General features: G+C 37.7%; 1 protein-coding gene across 2 annotated transcripts in view; it reads right to left on the bottom strand.

The window, feature by feature from the left end:
* Positions 1–27,673, bottom strand: part of AMPH (amphiphysin) — a 242,069-nt gene that overhangs the window by 24,919 nt on the left and 189,477 nt on the right. Inside the window, exons 12-17 of one of the 2 annotated variants that reach the window (XM_037517588.2) lie at positions 19,958–20,074; positions 16,610–16,633; positions 14,651–14,674; positions 11,852–11,884; positions 8,493–8,543; positions 3,726–3,851 (exon numbers count right to left, since the gene is read on the bottom strand). In XM_037517588.2, the coding sequence (XP_037373485.1) occupies positions 3,726–3,851; positions 8,493–8,543; positions 11,852–11,884; positions 14,651–14,674; positions 16,610–16,633; positions 19,958–20,074 (375 nt within the window). The remainder of the gene's footprint in view (positions 1–3,725; positions 3,852–8,492; positions 8,544–11,851; positions 11,885–14,650; positions 14,675–16,609; positions 16,634–19,957; positions 20,075–27,673) is intronic. The other variant, XM_054692313.1, reaches the window with a different exon arrangement.

Raw genomic sequence — 27,673 nt, 5'->3', positions numbered from 1 at the left:
CTACCACCTTGTGATATTTTAGTCCTGGTTAATGTCATCTCTTCCCTGTGATTTGATGCAATGGGAGAGAAAAAGAAAGATCTAGGCTTAGTTGCTTCTGCCAACTTTGTATATATCTCTGCAACCCATCGCTTTTTATATGACATAATATGCACTTGATAGTTGGTAGCTACTAATATTGCTCATTGGGAAACAAATGAGCCCAGATTCTGGAAAAAAAAATCCACTTACATACATAGAGAGATCTGCCAGAAATATATAGATATAGATCTATATGTATTTACTGATTTAAATCAGTCTTGACAAATCAACTCAAGTTAGAAATTTTAAAAAAACACAAGAGACAAAGCCAAAAATAGTACCCAGAGTAATGGATTCTCAACCAATTCTAAAATATCTTCATGTTTTGTCAATTATACTATCCCTAAATTTATTTACAGCACATTATTTTTGGAAATATAATAAACAAAAAGTAGAGGCATTGGCCTATTTCACATCATTTGAGGAAAAATTTCTGACCAGAACTTGGAGAAAATTAGGATTCTGCAAGCAGTGGGTAAATGTGAGTCAAAATAATCTTTGTCAGCTTTTTAGCCTAATTCTCTGATATTTACTGGAACAAATTTTGATCATATGTTTGTATCTAAGGAAAATAATTATTATTTCCATAACATGGAAACATTTGGAGAAGTAACAGTGGTTTTTAAAAGACCTCTTGTCAATATACTGATAAAAATTGGTGTGATAAAGAAAAATGAAAGATAACATTAGTTCTGTGGAGAGTAAAACAACAACAAAAATATAATTAAACTTTTCTTGAAAGCCCCAGGTTTCTTTGTGAACCACTGCTAGAATTTCCTGTTTTTAAAATTACATTTGCCTCTTTTTTTTTAAACAAAACCCCACAGACTTCACTTCATATGAAATGTATTAATAACTGTGTGGTGACATTTTGGCAGCAAAATGGATGACATCAAAAGGTCATGTCAACCCAGTCCTGACGGATGGCAACCACAGGCAGCCTGTTAATTAATGCTGGACACACCATAGATTTTGATGTATATACAACTAAATATCACACATTTAGCCAGAGAACAGACCTTTCCTTAGGAAAAAGAACTCTATTTTATGTTGGATTATCACAACTGAAGAAATACATTCTTTGCAATATTATCTTAAATGAAAGAAAGAATACAGAGAAGAGTTAAACTTCATCCAAATATGTCAATTTTAAAAACATGGGAGGTGGTCACTTGTGATGAGTATTAGGCAAATGAAACTGCTATAATATTAATTAATATTCTTCCTCCTGTACTTTATTCTGTATGGGGATAGATAAACAACTGCGTGAACTTTTCTTCTTGGAGAGTATTGGCTCAGAAGGTGAGTTCTGGACCTGTGGTTCTTATACCATCTCCCAATCTCAGAAGACGCCCGAATCCTTCATGAGACTCTCAAATTGCCTAGCATTTCACAAAGTATCTATTTTTTAAAGTTCACCCTTAAGTTTTAGAAAACAAGTGATGTTTGTACTACAATTTGTTAAGTATTGTTATATAATCACCATTGTTTAAAAATTTATAAATCTTTTATAAATTCTCAAGTATATAGTAAAGCATGTAGCATATTTTAATATACTTTATATATATAAACTTGTATATAAATGTGTTCACATATGGTAAAATATATGACATAATAGGTAACTTGATAATTGGTAGTTACTAATATTGCTCATTGGGAGATAATGAGCCTGCTTACAATGCTGTTAAAAAAAGCCTGGGGTGAAAGTCTCATGGTTCTCTGAGAGGGAGTCATGAAGAGTCAAAGTGACTCATCTAATCAATTGCAAAGCATCAAACACCCTTGCACAAAACCGTGGCATTAAGTCTTTCGCTGAACAGTTGGGGCATGGAATAAATGTGGCTTAAAAACACTGGTGAAGATAAAGCCTATGTTGCCATTCAAAAATAGAAATTTAATAAGAACTTTTCAGAACTGCAGCAATTTCTAAACCATTATCTACACCTAATCATATCTTTCTAGCTCCCTGGCATCATCCATATCTTTTAATTCTGAAAGTCAAAAATTCAATACTCTTTCCCTTCCTTTCTTAATTAAATAATCTTAAACTAAGCTGGGTGGAAAGATTACAATGTGGCACTAACTGAAAATGTCCCATCTGTACTGTGTTGTTGAGATGAGCAGTGAACTTGGGAGTGACAGGAAAAAAAAATCCCTGGAGACTGGATACAGTGTCAACTCCCCCCGTAAAGTGCCTGGAACTAGCAATGCTTCTAGAAGAGAAGCAATCTAGTGGAATACATTTCTCTTTTTACCTAAAGGATTTAGTTCATTTTATCTTTATTATTTTTTTAAGATTTATTTTTATTTATTTATGAATACAAGGACTGGGATGTAGGGTAGAGGTGCAGGTGGTGAGAGGATTCACCAGAGACAGAGTGGGAAGCAGAACAGGCAGACTGACTGAAATACACTGCTGAGGGGAGCAGCGGGCGAGTCAGAAGAGGTCTGATGCATCATATGGGTGAGCTCCCTGGTCTGGGATCGAGCTCATGATGCAGTGCCTGGAGATAGTCTGATGGCGCTGAGACTTAACACCTATCCCACCAGAGAGGCCCCTACTTTGTCTTTAAATGACAAACATGGTCATTTTCCCTGAATTGTTCTTAATTTGTATTTTTCAACATTATCTTGCCCTGCTATTTTCTTTTCCACTCTATGACTAAACGATGGATTTGACAGATGATCTATGCTTTTCTTGGTAAAATGACCTTGGACATTAACAGCAAGACAATTAGCTTTTATTTCTCTGTTGTCTAATCTAGGAAATGTTATTTTTGGAATAGGGAGACTGGTTTTCTTCTTAGTACAGATTCTTTGTAGGCTGCAGTAAATGCTACTCTGATTAAGATTCTTGGGAGACATGATAGCTGCAGTGCATAAATATACTTTCATTTCTTTCATATTTTGAATCAAATTTTCCTCAGTATTCTTCCATGGATGTTACACTGCCCAATTTGCCTCAGTGCACAGAAAGCTCACCCCCATCTGTGAAGTGGTGTATATGGCTTTATGGCTAAATGGAGTAGGGACAGAACAAATGGAGGCAGACAGGAGGGTCTCTAGGCTTACAAAAAATACATCCTCAAGGTCCCTCAAGTCAGAATCGGACTTGATTTTTAGCAAATGATTCAATATACAGGAATCCTTATATGCCATGGACTTGTAAAATGGAATTCCAATCCCTTCTTGGGCCTTAACCAACCCACACAACTAATATTTTTAGAAACCAACAGAGTGATTATCCTTCTGCTTATCACCTGAAGTTGGTGCCTAATGGAAGGTGCATCTCCAGATAAATCATAGAATCAACATGCCTGATTATTTGTGAGCTTTGCATCACTATCTGCTATGAATGGAAGAGTATTAGAAAAAATCGATGCAGCCTTTTTTTAAAAAAACTAAACCTATGGCTACATGATTGTTTTCCATCAGTCATAAGGTCAGGTCTTTAAACATTTTCCTTTTAAAAAATATAAAAGAGAATGGAGTCATTGTCAAAGGAATGAAAACTGTTTGAACCTGGGGAGTCATGACAGATTTGGAGGTGACTTGGCCCAATGAGAAGGAGAAATGGATCATGATGAGGTGAGCATGGCTGCAGCGGGGGAGGAGGTGGAGGGTAGGAGGGAGGCGGCGCTCACCACTGCCCCCTCCGCTGGCGCCTCGGCCTCGGTGTCCAGTCCAAGGTCCAGCCCAGCAGCAGGTGTGGCAGCGGCAGGGGGCTCCTCCAATTTCGGCTCTGAGGGTGCAGCCTGTTCAGATTCAGCCTTTGATTGTTTGTTTTGAGGGTTAGAGGAAAAAGATTCAATATGTGAATAGATAACATCACAGAATACCGGACAATTAAGATTTTCCTTCTTATCATACAGGTCAGCAGATTCATTAAATCTGTGCTGGATGAAAACCCCACATTTGGCATCACGAACCTGGTAAGTCAGGAGCAGACTCTTATTAAGCTTTGGTTTTACAACCATCAAGAATTGTCATTTCCTTGGAAGTTAAGCAAAAACTTAGCATGTGGTATCTTGTTGTACTTTCTTGTAACATTTTGACTATTCAATTCATTATGATATTGAGTAGAGATGCTAAATGTAGTAACAGGTACTACCTGTTACTTAGCAGAGAGAGAGCAGACCCTACAGGTCTACCTTTGCCAGTTGGAAGGAGTGAGGAAAAGTTCAAAGGGCACATGATTCTGCCCCCACCCCAGGTATGTTGTTAAGCACTACACACACACAAAATTGAGGGGTCCTCCCAATATTCAGACCAAAATGCATTAATTTTCACAAACAGGTCACTACCCACCTATTTTGCCAATGTCAGGCTGGGAGGAACAGACCCAGTTACCTGGCAAGCGGCCACCAGAATCATACTTGGCTGCCTGCAAGTTCCTGTTTAGTCCCGTGTCACTTCTCCCTCCAATAAAATCCTTAGCAATCAGTTTATTTCATATAATAAAGTAATTCTTTAAGGAGCCATAAGGCAGTACTCTCCATTAGATATTAAATTAGATTCCTCTAACTGTGTGGACAAGAGTGAGGTCCTTTAGTCCTGCTGTGACCAATACATATTCTGATTCTAATTCCAATTCTAATCAGCCCTCTGTAAGCTCTTAGCTCAAGAACTTTTTCATTTTAAAATTAGCAATATTAAATAACAGGCCATTAACAATACCACAGCCAATGCAAGTTATCATGGTTGCTGAAAATGTTCCCTAGTTTGATTAATATAAAGAAGCATATTTATTTAGTATGATTAGCTCACTGAATGGATGGCCACTAGAGGGCACATTAAGATTCTTCACTATCAAGACAATTAAAATGTAACAAAGTTTAGAAGTGTTTTTCTAGAAGAAATCCAAGTTTCAAAAAATAAACTTCTGGGAAATCAGTGTGAGGTCTGCCCCACTCACCATAAGAAAACAAAAGCCACCTCTCGTTCTGCATGTACAAGTCAGAGCACATGACATGTTCCATGCAGAAGTGATAGAAGTTATGCTGAGAATATAGACACGGACAGTGAATAAATAATGAATACCTAGTATTGGATAAATACACAACATATTTTATGTTGTGACCCCCACCAAATCTTCCACTGTGAACATGATCACATTTCCTTCTCTTCAAAGGGCATAATAAAAATAAAGGACATTCGGTATTTAAGTGCACAGAAAGCTGTTATTTTTATGGGCTTTTATAACTTTCAAGAGGTGATCTGATGCAATTCTTAAGAAAGAATGAGATAAAATTCACTCTGACACACTCTCAAGAGTCCTCTATGGAAAATAATTTCACTTTTATTGTTCCAAAAGAATTATCTTCATAATGGAACGTTTTCCTAGCAGTAAAAACATACTCTAAGCTCTCAGGGTATGATCTTACCATTTTGGAAGTTAAGGTGATTTGTTCTGAGAGTATGTAGCAAATGACCAACCCAATGAAAGGTATAAAGGGCAATTTAACAAAGCACTAAGAAAGCCAGCAGCAGATGTGAGTTTATGCTATGGAGGAAGTCTGAAATCAGAACAAGAGTCAAGAGAAGTTTCAAAAACGAGTCAAATAAAAATATCAAACATTAAACAACAACAACAACAACAAAACAATGCAAAGATAATAACTTAAAGTGAAAAAAGTATTTGCATCAGATTTTGGTTTTCTTGAGTCTGATGAAATTTTTGAAGTGGGCCTCCCCTGGTGGCGCAGTGGTTGAGTGCTGGGCTGCAAAGCTGCCCGCAGCCTCTGCAGCTCCGGTTCCATCCCTAGCCGCTGGTGAGGGTCCCACATGGCGCGCAGACCTCTCCTGCCACCTGCTGCTCCCCTCAGCAGTGTATTTCGTCAGTCTGCCTGTTCTGTTCCCCGCTCTGGTGAATTCTCTCACCCTCCCGTGCTTCTGACTATACCCAGTGCTTGTATATATAAATAAATAAATAAATAAATCTTTAAAAAAAATAAAAGAAATTTTTGAAGTTACATGAAGACAATAATAACTAGAGTGATCTCCTATATTTGTCAAATTGTGTTTGTTTGCTGAAATTAGACAATATAACAGAAGTACAACATGAAGAGGAAGAAGTGATTATGTTCCCCAAAGTCACATTATTTTCCCTAGTATTATTATAGTGAATATTGCAAATTAAATTCTAGAGGGATAAATAACCCCCTGAGTGATGAGTAAGGATATAATATGATAGCATATACTCGAATTTGGAAACAGAAATCACCTTTTGATTCCTTCTCAGGTAATGTAAAATTGTAAATATTTAGTCAAGATGGAAAGAAAGGCACAAGTAAATTGTGAACTGTATCTTTTGGAAAGATCTAAACTCATCCTGCTGATTGTACCCTGCTTCAACCATTTCATTTATTTTTTTTCCCAAAGAGTTCCTCCTTTGACAAACACTGCACATGGTTGATACCATGCCATACCTATTTTGAAGCATGGTAATGATTTCCTGTTGTTTGCTGGAGGAGCGCTCACTATACATCAAAGGAAGGAACACTATATTGGTGACAGCAGGAGGCCACAATGGTTTAGATCTGAGACTCAGAAATCAAATTCTTCCTTTAGAACAAAATGAGTAGTGTAGCCTCAGTGCACAATTTCCAGTATCCTCCATGAGAGGGGGATGGTAGGTATGTCAACACAGAGGAAGAGAAGTGTCAGGAGAGTAGGATGACAGTCTAGTCACATTCCACTATGGCGATGCTGTGGATTCCTGCTTTTCCAGTCCTGGAGGAACTAATTTAGTGAGAACTGCAAAGGGCCATAGCATTAACTCTAAACTCTGAGCAAGGTTTGCAGATTTAAAAGGATTTAAACATGTTCAAGGGCCTATGAGACCATTAGATGTGAGTTGGGCAGACAGGTAGCTGACTTCCAACTTCATCATCCATTTTATTCAGTGAACCAAATGCCAGGAAATCATCCTGCCCCTGGGAAGGTCCTGTACATTCCCAGTGCATTAGAGATGAGGGTTCACTTTGAGTTCTTAAGTTTCTCACAGGGCAGCCAGAACGATCACATTTCTAATACTGTCTATGACAGAGTTAAACTGCCTAGTGAAAAGAAGGTGCTAGATGCCTCCTTCAGAAAATATCAAGGGAAGGAGAAGGCAGGCAATGGAAGCTCCGAGACCCAGATGTAGGCAGAGAGACGTATTCAGAGAAACTTAAAAAAACAGAGGATTCTATGCCTGTATATTTTGCATCAAAGTAGTAGGAGTGAGTTTAAATTGACTCACCACCTTTCATTTTATGCCAGTATTTTTTCTGTTTTCTTAACCCATTTACAACTGATAATTAAAAATCTCATCCTCTGGTATCAATATAATCCTTATTCTATCACCAGGCTAAGAATCACAATAAACCTATAACTCATCCTTATACTCTCTCATACTTACATAATTTCTATTTCAAAGCTTTAAAATATATTTGCAGGTCACACAGCCTCTGCCTTTCACCTGGTTCCCCAGAAGGCAAAAGTAAGACAATCTATGGACAAGGTATTAGAGACATATTTACCTTTGAAAAGGGCCAAATAACCTTTAAGACAAATTTCCCAGAAAATAAGCCTGATACTTAAAAGTGAAATCATTTACAATGAAAAATTCACTGTACTCAAATCCAATTCCAAGATTCTACTGTGAGTCAGGGGCTGGGCTAGACACTGCTCCTTTGGGAAACCAAATAAGCTACAAAGAATCCTCATATACTAATCTGCAAAAAGCAAAAACCTATGTGGCGTGCCACTGACAAGTTCATAGTGACCTCGCTCAGGGTCTCCTTATTCAACCACATTTGTAAGCTGCACATCAGAACTGCAACATTATTTTGTAAGAATGTCCTCTGAAGGTGGGATTCCAAGCCTCAGACTCATATTTAATATTGTAAACCAATGTCACCTTAATAAAAAATAATTAAAAAAAATCTCTTCTGACCCCAACAGTAACTCTTTATGATTCTTCCTCACTCCCCAGCTGAGCTCTCCTCCCCTTTCATTTGGCAGCAAAGTAGGAATCACATCTCTACAAAGCACTGCTGCTTTCTACATTGAAGTAGGAGATGAGAGGTGAGGCAGTTTCAAGTTCAAGAAAAAGTAAAGATCTACTTTCAAGTATTTAATTTTCAATCCTATAGTCACATGGAAATATCCATGTCTTTAATGGATTTACTCTGGTCCTACTGAAGCCCGAAATTAGGAAACCTGGATTTCTGCTAGGATCACCATGTCTTTAGAAATAGAAGGAATCACATTCAAAACATAATTGATACCTTTCTGAAGCTTTTCTATCCTAGAGTGGCTATAGAAGCCACTTTCTGTATATTCAGGCTCTAGATAACCAAGAATGACCAACCTTAGAATACTTGGTAGTAGCCAATGACCAAACACATAAACCAAACTCAACTTACCACATTGCTGATTTGGTCTGTCTGCATAGTGAATAATGAAGTGTCCTGGGGCTGAGAATTGGGAAGGAAATAGCAGATTAAAAATTATTAAGATTCCAGCTAATTTGCTAAAAAAAAAAAAAAACATATATAAGTCATCTCCCGCCAGCTGTTGTCAATAAATAATTATAAAGATTTACAATTCTCCTTTATTTTAAATCAGAAAAAAAATCAAGGATTTTTTTTAACAACATTCTAAATATAAATCTGAGCTAACAGAATACAATAACTATTAAGCTATTAAATAAAGGGCAGTGTCTTCAAGGGGATGTTTGGTCTGAAGCGTCTCTTCTGGATTTCAACAGTGAACAGTTTTAGTAGCACTAGGACACAAATTTAGTTTTTCAAATGTTGGAAATTCAGTCTTACTATGTCACCTTAGTATGACTTCTTTAGGGTAATTATAAATCATAACATAAAATTTTATATTATATTCACTGATCTACAATATCAAGCTGGAGGAAATCTGATGACACAGTGATCTCCTAAAGAATAGTCATCTCTCATTAAACGGCAGCCAGACTTGTGGCGAGTATCCTCCAGACAAAAGACCAAAAGAGCCCTTCCTTGGTATTCTGACCAGTGAAAAAAAAAAGCGTGCCCACAGATTTTGACATTAGGGGCTTCCCAACAGAAAAGATGAGCCAGTGACATTTGGTTAAAGATGGCAGATTGAACATAGGCAATTATCTCTACTCTCTCCAGAATTCGAAGGAAGCAATAACAAAGGGAATTTTATAGTGTGATTTTTTTAAAGGAAAAATTTATAATGGTAAAAAGAATGAGAAGAAAGAGAAACAAAAGTTTGGAGTTGAAAAGTAGATGAATGAATAACAATTTGATGAATCAAAAAAAAAAAAAAATCTGCTGCAGGTAGGCTTGTAGTCTCTAGACAAGAAATCAGAAGAGTCTTCCCAGGGAAGCCTGATCAGCTTAAGAAAAATAAGTGCTGAAAGAATCTAATGTGGGGTAACATCAAGGAGTCCTCAACAGGAAGGATGAGTCAAAAAATCCTAGAACATGCCCATAGTCAAAGAACTCTACCTATCTGTACAAGCTTCCTGTCAGCTTTTTAGTGTCCACCCCTAACTACGAGTAGACAGTCAAGATTACCAGATATTTGTGAAAAGTCTTAAATGTGAAACAGAATAACTGAATGGTTAAAAATATTAAGTAGAAGAAAAAGACTTTGTGGGGGGAGGCCCTTCAAAAATGTTTATTATTGTTAGTACCCTCAGAGATATAATGGAAGATACTGTATTCATTATATAGAGGATGCTATTAAATATTCAAAAACAAACAAACAGAGAGCTCTTGGGAATTAAAAGTATATAGAAGTGGAAAGTCTGTTTGAAATTTGAAGAACTAGATAGCAGGACAGTAAAAAGGAAATTGCAAAGAAAAAAATAGTTAAAAGATTAGCTCAGGAATTCAAAATGAGAGAAGTGTTAGAGAGTGAGCAAACACAGAAACAAAGGAAAGAAATCCCTGCGAAATAAGAAAATGTTTCCCAAACTGAAAGACATAAATTTTTAGATTAAAAGGCTAATCCAATGTATGAAAATGCATTCACACCAACATACCACACTGTAACATGAGGTAAAAAGACTACAAACTTCCAAAGAAAAAGAGAGTATATTGGGGGGGTGGGAGGGAAAAGGCAGAGGGGTGGTATTTACCTTTAAGAAAAGGGAGATGAGGGGGGTGTATGACAGTCATCTGAAGTTTTAAAATAAAAAAAAATCCTTACAAAATTTTCTTAACTCTTTATGTGCATTTACAACTAATAAAAGTATAAAATTAAAAAATGATAAATGAATAGCAATTTTATGTAGGTTTATGTAGAGAGAAGACATGCATTATTATCTGTGTGTGTGTGTGAGAGAGAGAGAGAGAGAGAGAGAGAGAGAGAGAGAGAGAATGAGAATGGGTATATGAGTGGATCTTTTATAGGTAAGATAGGGAATAGTTATCTAATTTTTAAGAATAATTCTGAATGTTAAAATTTAAAATCATTCATATGTAATGTTAAGAGACAATGTATTCAGAAAAATGATGTAAAATATATAAAATTAAATTAAAAAAAAGAATGTATTCATCACAGACAATCCTGTGATGTATTCATCACAGACAATCCTGGGCTACAACTCTCAAAGGTTGGGACAAGTACAGTGTCATAACTTCTGCTGACTAGTGGCTCTTCTTTCACATTCTCCTGAGGAAAACACTGCATCATAGGACAGAGGCAATGTGTGGTTTCTGAACTTCCATGAACTTTCTGAACTTTCTCGAGAACCATAAAGAGGTGAGTTCTGGGGAGTGTGGTTCCAAGGAATCTTCGGAAGGAGGTTTCTCAAAATCTCTTACATTTTCTAAAGATCCATCTCATTACAATCTCAAAACAATTCGATCTCCTCTTCTCTAACAGATGAATCTTAGGGACCTTTCAGATCAGGACAGCTTCTATTTTTTTTTTTAATATTTATTTATTTATTTATACAAGCACTGGGTACAGTCAGAAGTGTGGGAGGATGAGAGAATTCACCAGAGCCAGAGCGGGGAGCAGGCAGGCAGAAGGTCCGAAATACACTGCTGAGGGGAGCAGCGGGCGGCAGGAGAGGTCTGCGCGCCATGTGGGACCCTCCTCCGGTGGCCGGGGAGCAGCCAGGGATGGAACCAGAGCTGCAGAGGCTGAGGGCAGCTTCGTAACCCAGCGCTCAACCATTGCGCCACCGGGGAGGCCCAGCTTCTAATTTTTTTTAATTATTTATATCTATTTTACAGCATTGTTCATTTTTGTACAATGCTTGCTTTCTCCTCTCAGGTGTAGTCCCTATAAAATTCCCAGCACCAATTCACCCATGCGCCATGAAATAAGCCAGAAGGAAAAAGAAAAATACCAGATGGTTTCACTTATAGGAGAAACATATGGGAACCAAATAAGGTTTCAGGAAAAAAAAATAACAATAAATAAAAAACAAACTAAATAGGCAACTATAAATAAGAGGCTTTTAATTTTTACTGAACAAGGCAGCAGAATTCCAAGGTAGAGCTAGTACCACTAACAAGTGCTCCACTATGGAGTACTCAGTATGTGCCGGGTCACTGGGCTCAGCACTCTGCATGTATATCTCATTTGATCTTCATAACAACCCTGCCATGTTGCTGTAATTATTTCCATTAAAGAGCTTATAAATAGTAGGGTAAAGTATAGGGCCAACAGGCTTAATCACTATGCAATATCGAAGACACCAGATCCTTATTTGAAAATTTCTCATCATACTGAATGGATGGAATTTGCCATTAAATCAATTTCTTACCTGGGTGAATTCATTAAATGAGCCACCAGAAGCCTAAATAGAAATGAAAATCACAGTATATTATTTTTTATTATTTTGTAGGGTTGGTAAATATCCATTAGACAAGTTAGAAGGTAAAGACAATCACAAATTTAAAATAGTACAAAAGGATACTGTGAGAAAGTGCTTAGGAAATGTCTAGACATTTCTATGTATAAAGGCCATACCGTATTATTTAAAATAGGCTGACAAAAAAGATTTATTTTTATAATTATTGCTGATGTGTAGCTCAGTGCTACCCAAAACCTGTTTTCTCAATAATGACAAGATGATTGCAGAAAACAGCCATGAGGGGATAAATCCTTCTTTTTTTCAGGCCACTGAGAGGATCCAGAAGTGTCTGCAGTGTTTCTCTAAGATATCATTTTGATGTACAGCTATAAAACGGTTCTATTGCTTCAGTGGGTCTGGGTAAAAACACTTCATGAATTCCTATTGGAATGGAACCACTTAGGTACCGTGAGTGTGTTCTATACATTTTTAATGCTTGAACAGTACAGTAAATACAAGGAGACCAGTAAATGGGATGCTAAAATAATTTCATTAGTTACCAATGCAATCATTCTGCTTTTTCGTGTGTGTTTTTTGTCAACCTATTTGTGTTTGATTTGCACAGATTTAAAGAGGTACATGACAAGCTACCAAGGAGATGAGACAGGCCTTGAGAAGACAGTAATGATCAATGAAGTAGGTGGGAAACATGAGGAAAAACAGAACCTACGGAAGTTTTGGACTAGTCTACACTACATACTGGGGTAAGTACCTCTTCTTTATCAGCCTCTAGTTCTTGGTACAATAATCCATATCTCTGGTTAACAATTTCATCTTCAGATAAATCTGAGTTGTTGTTGTCATTATCCTGGGGAATAGTGGAACTCTCGGAGCTAGCATTCTGGGAGGTTCCCACAATAAATGGTCTAGCTCTCTCTGCACTTTGCTCCCAGCAGCTAGCAGTGGCTATTCCCCCACATACATCTGCTAGTAAGTCTACCTCCAGTTCTTTTTTGCTCTCAACCATATTTACATATTCCCAAAAATTTTCCAAGTCTCTCAAATCTCTGATAGACCAGCAGTTAATAGAATCATGGCAGGTGGCAAAGCTACTTGCTTGGCCATCTGGTTTACCAGAGAATTCCGACATATGAATATTATTCACTTTTGAATCCAAGCTTGGCTGCCAAATTTGACCTGTATCTATTCTCCAAGCTTCTGCTTTTGTAATTCTTGGCAAGTTAATGGGCTGACTAGTCCTTCCATTCATTGGACTTTCAGATCCCTCTATTAATGGGTTTTCTGCCTTACACAAACAACACTCTTTTCTGTTTGCATTAGTTTCCAGGGAATAATCAAGGTCTGTTCTAGACTGAGCTTCTACTTTGTGCTTTATTGATAAAACAACAGCCTGATTTTCATCCTTTTCACCTCCAGAACATGTGACACCATCTCACATTGAATTTCTTTAGCATCTGTAATGTCCGGTGCTGTGTGACATATTACATTGTGGTTGTGAAGACTTATTAAATTTTTTTTTATGTCTTTACTAACTAAATCCTGTCCCTCGGGGATGGCATCTTCAATATTAGACAGAAAGTCAGTATGGAGTGGCAGATTCGAAATATTTGTATGGCTGGCAGATTTAGCTCCAGTACTCCCTACAATTCCATAACGACTTACTACTTGAATCCCATCATCTAGTCTTTGGCTTCTGTCACTAAATTCCTCTGCCATATCTAATCTTTCCATGCCTATTTCTAAAATATCAGTTTTCTTGAAATATTTTTCATTGGTCTTTGCATTTTCCTTATATGTAGCCCTTAGATCTTTCCTACTTTTCTCCCCATTGATTTTTAAGGGCTCCTGGTCTTGCTTTGCCATTATCTTATGAAGATCTATTACCTTATTTTCTATACTTTCACATTCTTTCTCTTCAAATTCCCCTCTACCTTCTAGTGCCTTGATAGCAACAGCTCCAGTGTCTACCTTTTCACATGTCTCCACACCTGCCCACATAGAATCTTCTATCTTCTGTTTCTCTTCCTCTTCTGCTGACTTTTTAATATCTTCTTGACTTGCATTGGCCAGGCCACCAGTGTCCATGGCTGGTAATTCTGAGTCAGGTAAGTCATTAGGCTGCTCTGTTTCCATAACAGAAGCAATGGCAAATTCAGTCTCAGGCACAGGCTTTGGGGACAGCTCTTCATTGCCACATGGAGGGGATGGCCCCAGGTCAGGCTCACCATGTTCAGCAATGGTGTGCCAGTCAGCAGAAGAAAGCATCTCAGTGGAAAATTCCATGTCTTGCTCTGCTTCAGAGAGACATGCAGAGTCTTCCTGAGACCCACCTTGAGTAATTTCCTGGCTGACACTGTCTGTGCTACCATCAGGACCCCAAATAAATGCACCTATATCAATTTGAGATCTTTGAATTTCTTCGGCCAACCCACTGTCTGGAGTTTCCTCCATGATCAGGTTACACAGGGAAAGACTTTTTGAAGAGTCAGTCTTTAGAGTATGCAGGAGAGCAAAGAAAAAAAAGAGATGAAATAGATCATGATAAGATTTGATGAGAAACACAAAGCTCTTTAGTAGGGTAGCACAAGTTACATGAAACTAGAGAGTATTTAAATTAAATGGTTTGAAGGTTAAATTTGTGACTAGCAAAGCCTCAAGAAAGAAAAAGCTCAATCTAGCTAATATACCAATTATATACTGCATATTAACTATAAAAAAATACAGACTTTTTTCTGGATATTCACTTACCGGCTGTACCAAATCAGTGCTTGTCTGTATGAACAAAAAGATAAGCAATAAATTATAAAGTAAGAGAATAAAATTTGCTAGCACATCTAAATCCCCTGCTGTCTAGAGTCAACATTCTGCTGAAGGCTACGGTCTTTACTAATTTGAGATTAAATTTTATAACTTGTTTTGAGACAGGAATGATTTCATTCCAATACTATTCAAGATTACACAATCGCAACACAAAGAAAGCCATTGTCACTTTCTAGTATCAACAAGGATGTCTTATGGCTGTTCCACAATTTCTTTTTCAGCTGACTCCAAAATGCAGTTTCAAATAAGCAAGACTGAATACAGCAGACTAAGATTAAGCACGAGTGGACACAGAATTATATAATATTACATGTTCTGATGTAGTATCAGAATAAAATCTTCCTCAAACTCATCCTGCACTTGGGTCTGCACTGGAGGTAAACTGATCTGACCACTCTAACTGTGTGGAGGACTCTCCTCCTGTTCTCCCCACAATGCCATAGCCTACCCTGCACACAAAGCAGCAACTCTGAGGAACTGAGCAAACCATGGAATGTGAGCAATAATATTTAGGGAACTAGTCTGCAACATTGCTATTATAATGATTTCTAGCAGGTCTGTCCTTTGAAATTCTCCTTCTAGATGATACTTTCCCTCTCCTCATACTCTCAAACCAAAGATATATTTGAAAAACAAACAAGCAAAAAAATAACATTGTCCTCTTTATAGCCAAAGAAATTAACACAGTTGGGGTTAGAATCCAAATGTCCTGAACATCAATTGATGCATCCCTTTTATGTAAATAGACACAAAAAACCAATTCACTGTAAAGGATGTTTTCAATTGAAATTTTTAACTCTTCTCTTAAGAACTTTCCATGATGCTCCAGGATCCTAAGAAGTGCTACTTAAACTTGCTTCTGAGTAAGATAAGGGACAACCATCTTTCTGTCCTAAGGGAAGGAAGCAGCCATGGCACTTTCCAAGCCAGGCCTATTAAGAACTAGATCTACCAAAATACCCTGTTACTGTCTCACTAAAAAATAAATAAATAAATAAAAAAGGCAAACATGGAAACTCAATTTGTGTGCTTAAGGACCATACCTAGGGCACTTCTGAGAGTGAGAAGACCAACGTTCTGTCCCAAGGACTGTGAGGTTTAGATGGGTGTGTTCAGTTTCCTAATTTCACAGCACAGATGCTGCTACCACAAAGCTGTTTGTGTCTTTTCCTAACTCTAAATTCTGAAGTATTCAAATAAATTCTGTAAGTATTCATCCTAGCGCATCAGATTAGCTGAATAAATAACATCAGAGTAACATCTATCTTTTATTGATACGTATCTTGCCATTGGATTAGATCCTCTTCCAATATTATCTCACTCAGTCCTCACACACCCATCAAGGTGTCACTATCGTTATTTTACATATGATAAAAAGTGAAGCTAAGATAGTTTCAGAAATTGCTCTAAATCATATAAGAAATAGATCCTGCACTTAAATTCAGGGTGGTTTGACTCCACAGCTCAAATCCTTATTGATAAAGTTTCACTGAAAGAATAATGAAAAAATGGTTCCCTGTGCAGTGCAGCCCCCTCCTTACATCTTCTCATGCACACTTTTCTTATATTCTACTTGAAAGCAATAACCAGTGTGCATGTCAACCACCAATATTTACAGCCACCAACAATTGCGGGGAGAGGCCCAGAGGTCACAACACCAAATTCTCTTGCATCCAAGAGCCTGACGTTCTGCTGTGCCTCCTCACCACTCTTCTGGAAGCTGGTAATGCCTGGAACTGCCAAGGACTGATGGTTGTTCTAGGGGACTACATCATCACTCAAACTGTATGGTTCTGCTTTGCATCACAGATGAAATAATATATAGTATGTTCTCCAAATTTCTCGGGAACCAGGCACATGAAAATACAGAACTCTTAGTACTCTTACCGTCCACAGGTCCCAGGGCAATGTCTGAAAGCAAACGGACAAAGTACTTTAAGTTTACAAATCCTAATCATGTAAAAACATGCTGAGGTGATAAAAGTTCTTGAAATAAGGTCATTAACATTTTTTAATCATTTAGTACAGCTGCACTATTTAACAGAACTCTCTTTGATGAGAAAACATCCTGTATCTTGGAAGTCCAATAGGATAGCCACTATACATGTGGCTACTGAGCAGATGACACATGCTACAGCTAAGTATTTCAAGTTTAAATAATTTAAAATTAAAATGCCACATGTGACAAGTGGTTCCCATATTTGACAGGACAGCTCTACAACAGTGGACAGATATATGTGAATGACAATGAATGGATTTACTGTTATACACAAACACAATTAAAAAGAAGTAAACAGGTAACCAAATATTAAAATTCATCACATCCTTGAGGAAATAAATTCCTAACTATTGCTAATGCTATTACTTCCCCAGCCCTCCCCTACCAAAGAAGATGCATCATGAGCAGGTCAATGATAAAAGAACCCCAGAAAAGCATTCTTCAATGTGTTGCATTACATGATAACATAAGCTCAATTAATTGGTAATCATGCAAACTAGCAGGATGCCCCATAAGATAAAAGGATGAGTTGCACTTACTACTATAAAGCTTACTGATCCTACAGAATAAATCCAGATGGTTTAAGTGACTGACAATGAGTGTGGGGGAAGTGGGGAGATCTTCCCTTCTTACTTTCCATGTGACTAGAAATAGTGCTAAAGCCACATCCTTTTCTGCCCTGTCTTTGTGGCTGGAATCGATCTTTATGTACATGTTTTAAATCACAAATATGAATAGTAAATTAGAATCCTAGCCTAAGAACATGAGTTTCCAGATGGGATTACAGATGTCTTGTTTGGAATCTGTGCTAATGAAGGAGGACCCTGTGGTTCTGATGGACACTCGCTTGGCCCCGCCTGCTCTAACCCTACTGCCCCAGTGCCCTGCAGCGCTGTGCATCCGCTGGTCTCCAGTAAGCACCTGCCTGTAGAGCGACTAAGAAAGAGCGAAACAGCTCCAGTGAAAGCACCCATTTTGTGTACATTATGGCTTCTCTATTTAATATGTGCCTGCCAATTATCCAGATGGTTTATGTTTTCTCGCTTCACAGGCTCTTAACCCCTTAAAACCTACTATACTTTCCTATATAATGTATACAACATTGCATTTTCACCAGAGGAAGGCTGTAACATGAAACCTCATCTTTGCGTTTATCAATCCTGAGGATCACAAAAAAAAAAAAAAAAGGTGTTAGCTCATGTGGACACTGAAGAGATCACAAGATGAGATGTTCTGCTAGTAGTAAGAACATCAATTTAAAACAGAGTCAGGTGATAGGAAAGGGAGATCACTTGAGGGAAGGGGAAAAAGGTCAGTAGAATCTAATATGGCTGCGCTTTCTGTTATCTCCACCTAAGACTTTTTTTCTTAGCGAAGAGGTGAGATGTGATTAGGGCTGGATTGCAGGACTCTGCAGTGAGGTGACTCAATTACAGCCACAGGGACTGCCAAGCAGTTTATTACATGGCTGGAGGGAAGGACAGTGGCGCGCACAGCTTTTTCTAACTGCAGTAATGCATTTCCTTCAGAACTAAGTCTTTTGAAGATTTAACCAAGGTCATATTTTTTTTTATATTCTGAAAGAAATTCTTACTCATAAATTCACACAAAGTTTCATGATTTATGGATCGATTTAATCATGAATTATATAAAAGAGATTTCTCTAACTTGCTATAGAAATGTCGTGAAATCTCTAACACTGATAGCACAGCATCCACTATGGAAACTTCCTTCAAACCAAAGTAATAAACATGGGAGAGCAAATTAGAGGAGTATAATGAATTATTCTGTCTTTACAATGAGAAAGCTCTGAGATGGAAGTATCCTCAATTGGACATATATTAACTTTCTGCTTTTCTTGGCCACTATGGCAGAATTCTCAAATTTGCTGGCAATGACTAAAATAGCAATTCCCAAAATAAGTTAGAGAACAGTCAAATAAATGTTAATAAAGTTTCACTGTGGTCAGACAAATTTGGGAAACTATGTTAGATAAATCTAAACAGGTTTTTTCCTTTCTATTGCAAGACTTTTTGGAGTCTTTAATAATCAAATGCACACAGTCATGCTCCTAAAAGAAAACTGATTGATTTTTCTGAAATATTCACCTAAGAAACCCATTTTTTTCAAAGTACCCTTAAGACTAATGTCTGATCTACTTAACTTCTTCCATAAGTAATAGCTCAGATTGTTATTCCTGAATTACAACAATGAGGACTCTAGAAAGTCACTCACAATCTAGAATGAAGCATTGATCAAAGAAGAAGTTTCATTTAAGGAGGTTCACATTGAGCCGTCTGTGCCCCAGGGGTTTACTTTAAGATATCAAGAAGGCTCCAAGACCAGGAAATTGAGCATGGTCTCAATTCCTAAGCTAAGTTTTACAATAAACATTCATGAACCAACTTGAAGTATATTCTACCACCTTTAGATGTTCCCAAATTCAAATGTGAGGTTTCAATCCTATCCAAAATACTGTTATAAATAGTTTCTATGTAGCCAAAGTTTTAAATTAACTTCCTTCCAGGAACACAGTCAAATGTAAAAAACTATATTCCAGAGAAATTACCCACAAGTCAATTCAATACCCACCACCAGTGTCCCTCTAACAGAGAATGCTATCTATATTTATACAATGTTATCATATAAGAATGCAATAGTTATTGAAATGGGGAAGTGTTGAGAGTGAAGTAGTGATGAGCCTGGATGAGCATAGACAGACAAGACTAAGTTTGCACTGAGTCATAATCAAGATCACACAGGGAATCTGTAATGTGAAGGATGGGGACATCATCAAGATCAGAACTATCAAGGCTGAAAAAATGTGCCTGTTGTGGTATAATCTCATGATTATTTCAGAGATGCCTTAATTTGCAAAGTATGAAAAAGGAAAGTAGAGAAAAAATAAGAGTAAACCCAAAGCCAGCAGGAAGAGTTTTACTTTGGGAAGTCATAAAATGTATTCTCCAAACCTGGATATTTCTGAGTACTAACAGGCACAATGAATAATTACACTGAGATTTATGATTCCTGAGCAAACAGGAATGTATGGTTATCCCAGCTCAACAAATAGAGAAAGTCAATAGAATGGGAAGGTTTGGAAATATCTGTCACCCCAAATGAAAAGTATAGTTATTTGAAAGGGAGAGGTGTCACTAAAAGGCTGATGTTTCCTTACAGAGCTTATTAATGTTTATGAAATGTCATCCCCCCAAATCAGAAACTCCACTTGATACCTGAGACATGGGTGAGTGGGTCACTCCAGCAGAACCCACAGGGGCAACCTCAGGTTTGAAAGGGTCAAAGTCCAGATCCAACAAAGTCTCCTCCTTCTTTGCCTCAGGGACTTCATTCTATTAAAACAAACAAAACAAAACATGTATTAGCTTGAATCTGACAGTGTTATGATACATCTCAGCTGTAATCCTCCAATATCCTCTGACAGCCTTAAACCGTGTTTGACAGTTTACCATTAGATGACTCCTCACATTCCTCAAGAGTCTCTAGCTAAATGCAATGAGAGGAAATAACTAACTCTGGCCAAGTATAACCTAAGACACCTGGGAACATGGCCCAGGACCCAGTTCCTGTCCAGCTCCAAATCTAGTTAACAAAAAGAATTTTGAAGACATGGCTTATTATGCCACCAAGATCCAAAGAATCTCATTCTGTGCTAGCTCAGAAATCTCAAAAAGAATTGGGTCAAGATATGGACCTGTCACGATAACCCATGGCTGTGATGTTCCTCTGGGAAACTAAATTTTTAGTTTCCGTGTGTGTAAATTTTTAGTTACTCTGTGTTAACCACATTGCAGTAACCCCAACCACTCAGAGGCACCCTATCCCTTGATTTACCATGTGATCCAAAATATTGGTTTTCTCAACTATGTATCTGAGGGAGGAAGAGTGAAAGGGAGAGGAAGGGAGGAGCAAAGAACCAAGTACTCCAGTATTTGCTCTACAAGGAGCTCCAGCTCAGTAACATTCTTGAATGAGAAAGTCAAATTAAACATGGGTTGAAAGTTGGGCCTCCCTGCCTGATGGCACAAGGAGTTAAGTCTCAGCACTATCAAACTATTGCCAGCCACCTCAGCACGAGTTCAATCCCCAGCCAGGGAGCTAACCCACATGATGCAGCAGACCTCTCCTGTCTCGCCCGCTGCTCCCCTCAGCAGTGTATTTCAGTCAATCCACCTGTTCTGTTCCCCACTCTGTCTGTGGTGAATCTATCCACGCCCCCAACACCTGTGGCCTACACCCCAGTTCTTGTATACATAAATAAAAAGGAAGAAGGAAGAAGAAGGAAGGAAGGAAGGAAGGAAGGAAGGAAGGAAGGAAGGAAGGAAGGAAGGAAGGAAGGAAGGAAGGAAGGAAGGAAGGGAGGGAGGGAGGGAGGAGGAGGAAGGAAGGAAGGAAGGAAGGAAGGAAGGAAGGAAGGAAGGAAGGAAGGAAGGAAGGAAGGAAGGTAGGTAGGAAGGGCTTTTATGATAATAATGAAAAACTTACAATGCTAAAATTAATATTTCTTCATTTACTGTGGTATCATGATATAGGAAAACAATATGGGTTTTTGAAATTGGCTTAACCCAGGCTCAAGTGAAACAAGAGGGTGGAACTGAAAAAATGTCTCCATAAACTGTACCACAGTGAAAAGAACTAGGGTCTAATTATGTTTTCACATAATTAGAGTTACATGTTTGGTGTTTGGCATAGGCTTTGATATTGAATATCTGCTGTCTACAAATTGAAGGGTCACAAAAATAAAGTATCACATAATAAGAATAGAGATGTTTAGAGAAAGATTATAAGGTGCAGGAATTATTTTAGTCAATGTTTGCCAAAGACATAAAACGTTAAAACTTACAAGTATATAAAAAGCTTGTGAGCATAAGAGATAATAGATTTATTTATTATATCAATACTCAGGTAGAAGGAAAACTTCATGTAAAGCTATTGGTCTTCAGTTTTCTATTTTACACTGTAATTACTCCTCATTCATACTTTTAAAATATCATCAGGATCATAATCTTTTAAGATCACTCTGTCTTGAATAATTACAATCACAAAATTGATTCCCTTGTTCTCTTTTTAAAATCTTTGTGAGTTGTGTTTTTCACCAACTTATGTTGGAACAAATTATATTTTGAAATTTTGCAAACACATTATGCTTAGAATGTGTGAAGGCACAGTTCTAGGACTTTGTCTTATGAACCTTAATTCACATAAGTGCCCGTAACTGCAATCCAACAAGGATAACTCTATTGTTGCCTTTAAAGCAATTTGCTAAATTCCTCAAACAGCATTTTATCTGCACTGCATAATCACTACAAAAATTCAAGAGGCAGATGGCTTCATGTCCCTATTTGGAAATGAGGGGGCATGGGCTGAACTGGGTTATCTATCACTCTGGGTCTCCCAGATGCCACACAGCTAAGGCAGGATCATAGTCAGATACCTCTAGCTCCAGTGTTTCCAGGCCACTGCTGAGAGATGGTGCTACATCTCTCAAACAGGGACTCTGAGACTTCAGAGGAATTTCTCACATTATGCAGGTTTTCCATAAAAGTTTAGCTGAACAAATATGTTCAGCAGTCTCTTATGAGTCTAATGGATCCCTTTAAAGGAGCTCACTCAAATGGGAATTTAGAGCTCAAAGCTGAAAAGTGGGACTAGATTATAGTGAGTCGTGGTTAGATTTTGAGATAAATCTGAGTTTGTACCCCAATTCTGCCATTTGCCAGTTGTTTACATCTGGGCAATGAATTTTGCTTCTTCAAGCCTTCATTTCTTCACACATAAAAAAAGAGTAATAAAACCTAGGAAAATTTCTATGACTAGTGAAGACAATAAATGCACTGTAAATAACACATATGAGTTGCACAAAATTGAAGTGGAAGCTAATGTTGTCATTAACTATCATCAGTAGTGATGTGTCTATGGCTCTCTTACAGCTGCATAAAATTACTGTCATCAAATATCTATTGTATCCACCTGACTGTCTTAAAAAATGTGAGGGTGGCTTCATCACTCAGCTTCTATTGGGTTTTGCTCCCTTAATCTTAAGAGTGATAATTTAAGGTACTGCTATCAAAGAATAATTTGATAGAGTTACAAAAAGAGCAAAGGGAAGGTTGCAAGGTAATAGAATTCCTAGATAAAAGGTTGGGGAAGTGTTCACAACTCTGACCTTACATGGTGAAACGTAGGGATATATATTTTCCCTTAAGACACAACTCTCCCCCACCAAAAAAAAAAAAAAAAAAAAATTTTTTCCATTCCTTGTGACTGCATCACCACTAAAGTTTGCTATTTATGTGGTCCCAACATTCTTAATCCTTTTGTGATCCTGATCTTCAGTACTATTTTCTATCAAAAGTCTGAAAGAAGTAACCAGGAATATGCTTCTAAGAAAGGATTCTGGTTTTGGAAACCACAATAGGGGAAAATATCCCATGGGAAAATATTACCAATCATAATAATTTTTTGTTCTAAATTTTACTATGTGTATTCTGCTAGAATTTCTAAGTTTTCATCAAGGGACTGTTCTCCTAGTATAGTTACATGATTTGGGTATCATCTTTAAGCCTGGCCTCACCATGACCTCACGATAGATGGAGTTTACTCTCTTGTCCTTTGACTTGGGGTTGATTATTTGCAGTGTTTAGTCAATAAATTCTGGTGAACATAATGAAACGTGCTCACAGGTTTGATTTGCCTATTTTTCTTTTTTATTTCTCTATGAAAAGCAAAAACTTTGGGTAGCCACTGGACCAAGGAGGGTAAGAGTTACCTGGAGCACAGGTAACTAAATTATGGATACATCATAACTAAACTGGTTTTTCAAATAACTATGTTTTCATAATAATTATGCTGAATAAAAGAAGATAAACCAAAAGAGTACCTACCATATGATTCTAGTCAGAAAAATTCTAGCAAATGCAAACTAATGTGTGATGACAGAAGATCAGTGTTTTTCTAGAGAAGGGGTGTTATGTGGGGAAGAACAGGATTACAAAGCAAAGCAATTTTGGGGGAGGTGGAAGATACAGTCTTTATTTTGATTCTACCCAAAACTTATCAAAATGTGTACTTGAAATATATGCACTATATCAATCATACATCAATAAAGCTGGCTAACAAAATAACTGAAAATATCCTAATAATAGGAGACTGGTAAAACCTGTTGCGGCACATCCTTTTAATAGTCTTTCACTATTCAATACTATTTAAAATGACATCTATATTAAATTGAAACAGAGATGTCCAATATGCTTATATTTAAAAAAAAGTTATAAAACTGATAAAAATAGTTAAATTTATAAATGTATACATTTCAAACATTAAAGAAAAAATATGTGGCATTATATAAATTTTCTGAGAGAGTTTTGCTGGGAAATAGTTACAGTTTTCAGTTTTTGTTTCTCTTTAATGTAACCTTTTGTGTATTCTTTTTATAAGCCTATCAGGTAACAGATATTTCAATACACAGCTTAAGTTACAACATATTCAGAAGTAAAACATGTAGTCCCAAATCACTCGCCAGAAAGGATGAATTGGCCTTTTGTCAGGTCCATTTTTGTAAACACAGAACCAGAAAAACAGGAGAAACCTTTGGGTGGTGATGATCAGACATCTGAAAGGCAATTTCCCAGAGACGACTGTATGATGTATTTAAGGTCTGGGCCATTAGAGGGCTCTGTAGGCCTGTTTCCAATCCCAGGATACACTCGAGAGAAAATTTTTGTAAGGAGGCTTGATGTAGGAGACACCACCCAAATTCATCAGAGAGGAGGACTATTCTGGTCATCATATCTTGAGCTTCTGGTTGGGTGGGCTTAATTAATACAAATGCTTTCTTCCCTCATTAAGCATACAATAAAAACAGTGAATTGGAGATATAAACCCGTTAGTGTAAAATAACTAAATATTTAAAATTAAAATAAAATTTAAATGAACCACACTGTATTATAGTAGATGTATCAGGGAGAAAATCTTTTCAGATACATATTAGCCTTCCTGTTTTTAACATTCTGCTTCCTTGCAGCATTTCATCTTTTCTTGGAAATTCTATTTATTCTTTTTTTATCATTTGCACACGTTCAAAAACATTATCCAAATGAGACAGTCCATTTACTTAGAGTATGTAGTTTGACGTAAAATCTGATCAACACATCTAATATTAAAAGCACACATGTGTACATGTTCAACAGCTCTAAATATGGAAGATTTTAAGTCAAACTATTTTTGAATGAGGCAGTTGTAAGTGGAGTCATAATATATGCTTGACAGAACTGGATCATTTCCTGGAAGACAGATGTTACCCTGTGGTACTTTGTTCATGGGCACTGATTTTACCAGGTGGAAATACTGGCATTAAACAGAGTTTCACACAGTGTGATCCCAGATCATTATCACCACTTGGGAGCTTATTGGAAATGCAGATTCTTGACCCCCATCCCAGATCTACTATACCAGAAAGTACCCACTGGATCTCAAAAGGCTGAAGTAACACAAAATGGCTCCATCCTGCTAGTCTACAGAGAAATAAGGAACTGAGGAACTTGTCAAGACACTTCAGGAAAAGGCAATATCCATATGTTTTTAAATTAAGTGAGATTTTAACACTCAATAACCAAGATTTTAACACTCAATAACCAAATAGGCTGAAACGCAATCCTTGCTTCTCTTCCCCCCTCCCCCCTCTCTCGACATCATGGCATGAGACTAATGGCCACTAAAGCAACAGTCAGGCTTCCAGTCATACTTTGGTCTACCTGCTATACCAGGGTTGCTTCTCATATTAAAAAATGATAAAAACTCCCATCTGTCTATTTTCAGATTAAGAGAAAATAATACAAGTGAAGCTGCATCCCCAAAGTGCACCCAAACAATGCCTCTGGGGCTTTAGTTCTTACAAAGTCATCTGGGAGACAAATGTGCATAATGCACAGTCAGTTACACAAGGCAGGTGGAGAGGGTCCCCTCTGTCCCAACATGCATAAAGACTAGCTTAGCATCATGCATAAAGACTAGCTTAGCTGACAAGTGGCACCATCAGGTAATTCTGTCACTGTGGTGCTGCAGCTAGTGAAGTTTCCATTTAGAAGGATGTCTTCTCTCCCTTTCCACCAACTCTTGACATTTCCAGCTCTCTCAGTCCACAACATCAGCAAAAGTTAATGCTCTCTGAAGTACTTAGGAACCTCTCCTGGTCTTTGAAATTTTAAAAAGTGTTTTGATTCTTTCCTCCCCTACCATGATTCTTTTCCTATGAGCCAGCAACAGTAAGTTAAAAAAAATATTTTAAAAGGACAAAAACACAATTGAACCCCATTTTTATTCAGAACTAGTCTATATGTCATGTGTTGTCTATTTCACCTACCTCAACTGCTAAATGGAGATATCACTGGCTAACTATGCAAGGGAACCACATTCTCTAAGTGTGATGGAATTGAGAGGACTTTCTTATAGGGTGCAGGTAAAAGCAACTTGAGTAAAGGTATTATCATTCTAAAACACTCAATTTGAAATCAATGTAGCAAAAGGAAAAAGAAAAGAGAAAGAATGAAATTGAGTTGTGGGCAAATATAAAGGGATAGCACATCTTGGAAATGAAAATGTTCAAGTTTGGTGCCAAGGCAGCTGGCAGATGCCTAGGTAAGATCATTTGGCTTTAAGATTACTCCTGGAGGCATTTGTGTATCCACAGACATAATTTGCTTCATGCACTGATAGCATGCAATTCCCCATCCTCAAAGGAGCTACGAAATCACATTTCAAGCCCTACTTAGCTTACCAAATCCAGCATCTCATGCAACAGAAAAACAACAGCTAAAAGCATTGCACCTATTGATAAATGACCTCAAAAGGGATGACAAGTTCTGATTTGTGACTGGATTGCTCCTGAAGTTTTATTTCTGAGCTCCCTGTTATTAGAACATGGTTTCTGTTTTTATGAACAAGATGAGACTATAAGCTGGATGACATGCATAATGTTATTGATGTGCTCAGTAATTACAGTATTGCATTCACACCTCTTACAAAATATAAATATTATTTCTGACACCAAGAACACTAGGAGGTAATGAAATTGAAATGACTTCTCTGGGGACTGCCACTGTTAAAACAGAGAAATGGCTTTGATGATGTAAGGAGCGTCTCTGAAAGCCAAGACTATTCATGAGGTAATGGAAGAACCGGTAGCTAGTGAGACAGGTCCTCACCCACACCCCCCCCCTCAGGTAGCTGTAGGTGGAGCACATGCACCTGGATGCCTTTGAAAGCACAGACATTTGCCTTTGTCAAATCACAGGAACAGATGTAATGTTGTTCCATGCAACCATCCAGGCTGGGCAGGTTCACTGTCAACTCAGGCAGATGGATAAAGAGAAACTTGGAGACCTGAATGGATCTGATAAGCTTTTAATGCTGAGCAGGGGACCATGTACAGGTAGACTAGCAAGCATGGAGGCAGGGGGCAGGGGCCTAGGAGGCCAGCAGCAACTGAGCCCCCCAACCCCCATGATCTCCTCACTTCCTCCCTAGTTTCTCTCTGGTGTTCTTTCTCCGTCTCCCTCTTGCGGGATCTCAGTCCCATAGATATATCTGCCCCATGCTTGTTGGATTCTTGCCCCAGGTGTCCACAATTGGGTGTGCCCCATGCTCCCCAACTCATTATGATGTATGGGCAATGAAAGCAAGGCCACAGGTGCTGGCTAGCCTTAGTGGCCGGAAGGTGGAAAAAAGCCTGATTAACTCCACTTTCTCTACACCTTGCTAAAGGGCAAAAAACTTAAAAATATTCACCTCTTTAATTGCCTTTTCCTATCATCTACTAATAAAAAAATGAACATGAAAGAAATATAGAAATTGCAAGCATGATTTATATATATTTATATTCACCAAAGTGTAGGTGAAAAAACAGAAAAATGTGTGCCTCCAAAAAGAGGTTG

The sequence above is a fragment of the Talpa occidentalis genome, unplaced genomic scaffold (assembly GCF_014898055.3).
Source record: "Talpa occidentalis isolate TD23 unplaced genomic scaffold, MPIMG_talOcc4v2.1, whole genome shotgun sequence".
Taxonomy (NCBI): Eukaryota; Metazoa; Chordata; class Mammalia; order Eulipotyphla; family Talpidae; genus Talpa; species Talpa occidentalis.
The sequence above is the reverse complement of the archived record's forward strand: the minus strand, read 5'-3'. Positions and strand labels throughout refer to the sequence as shown.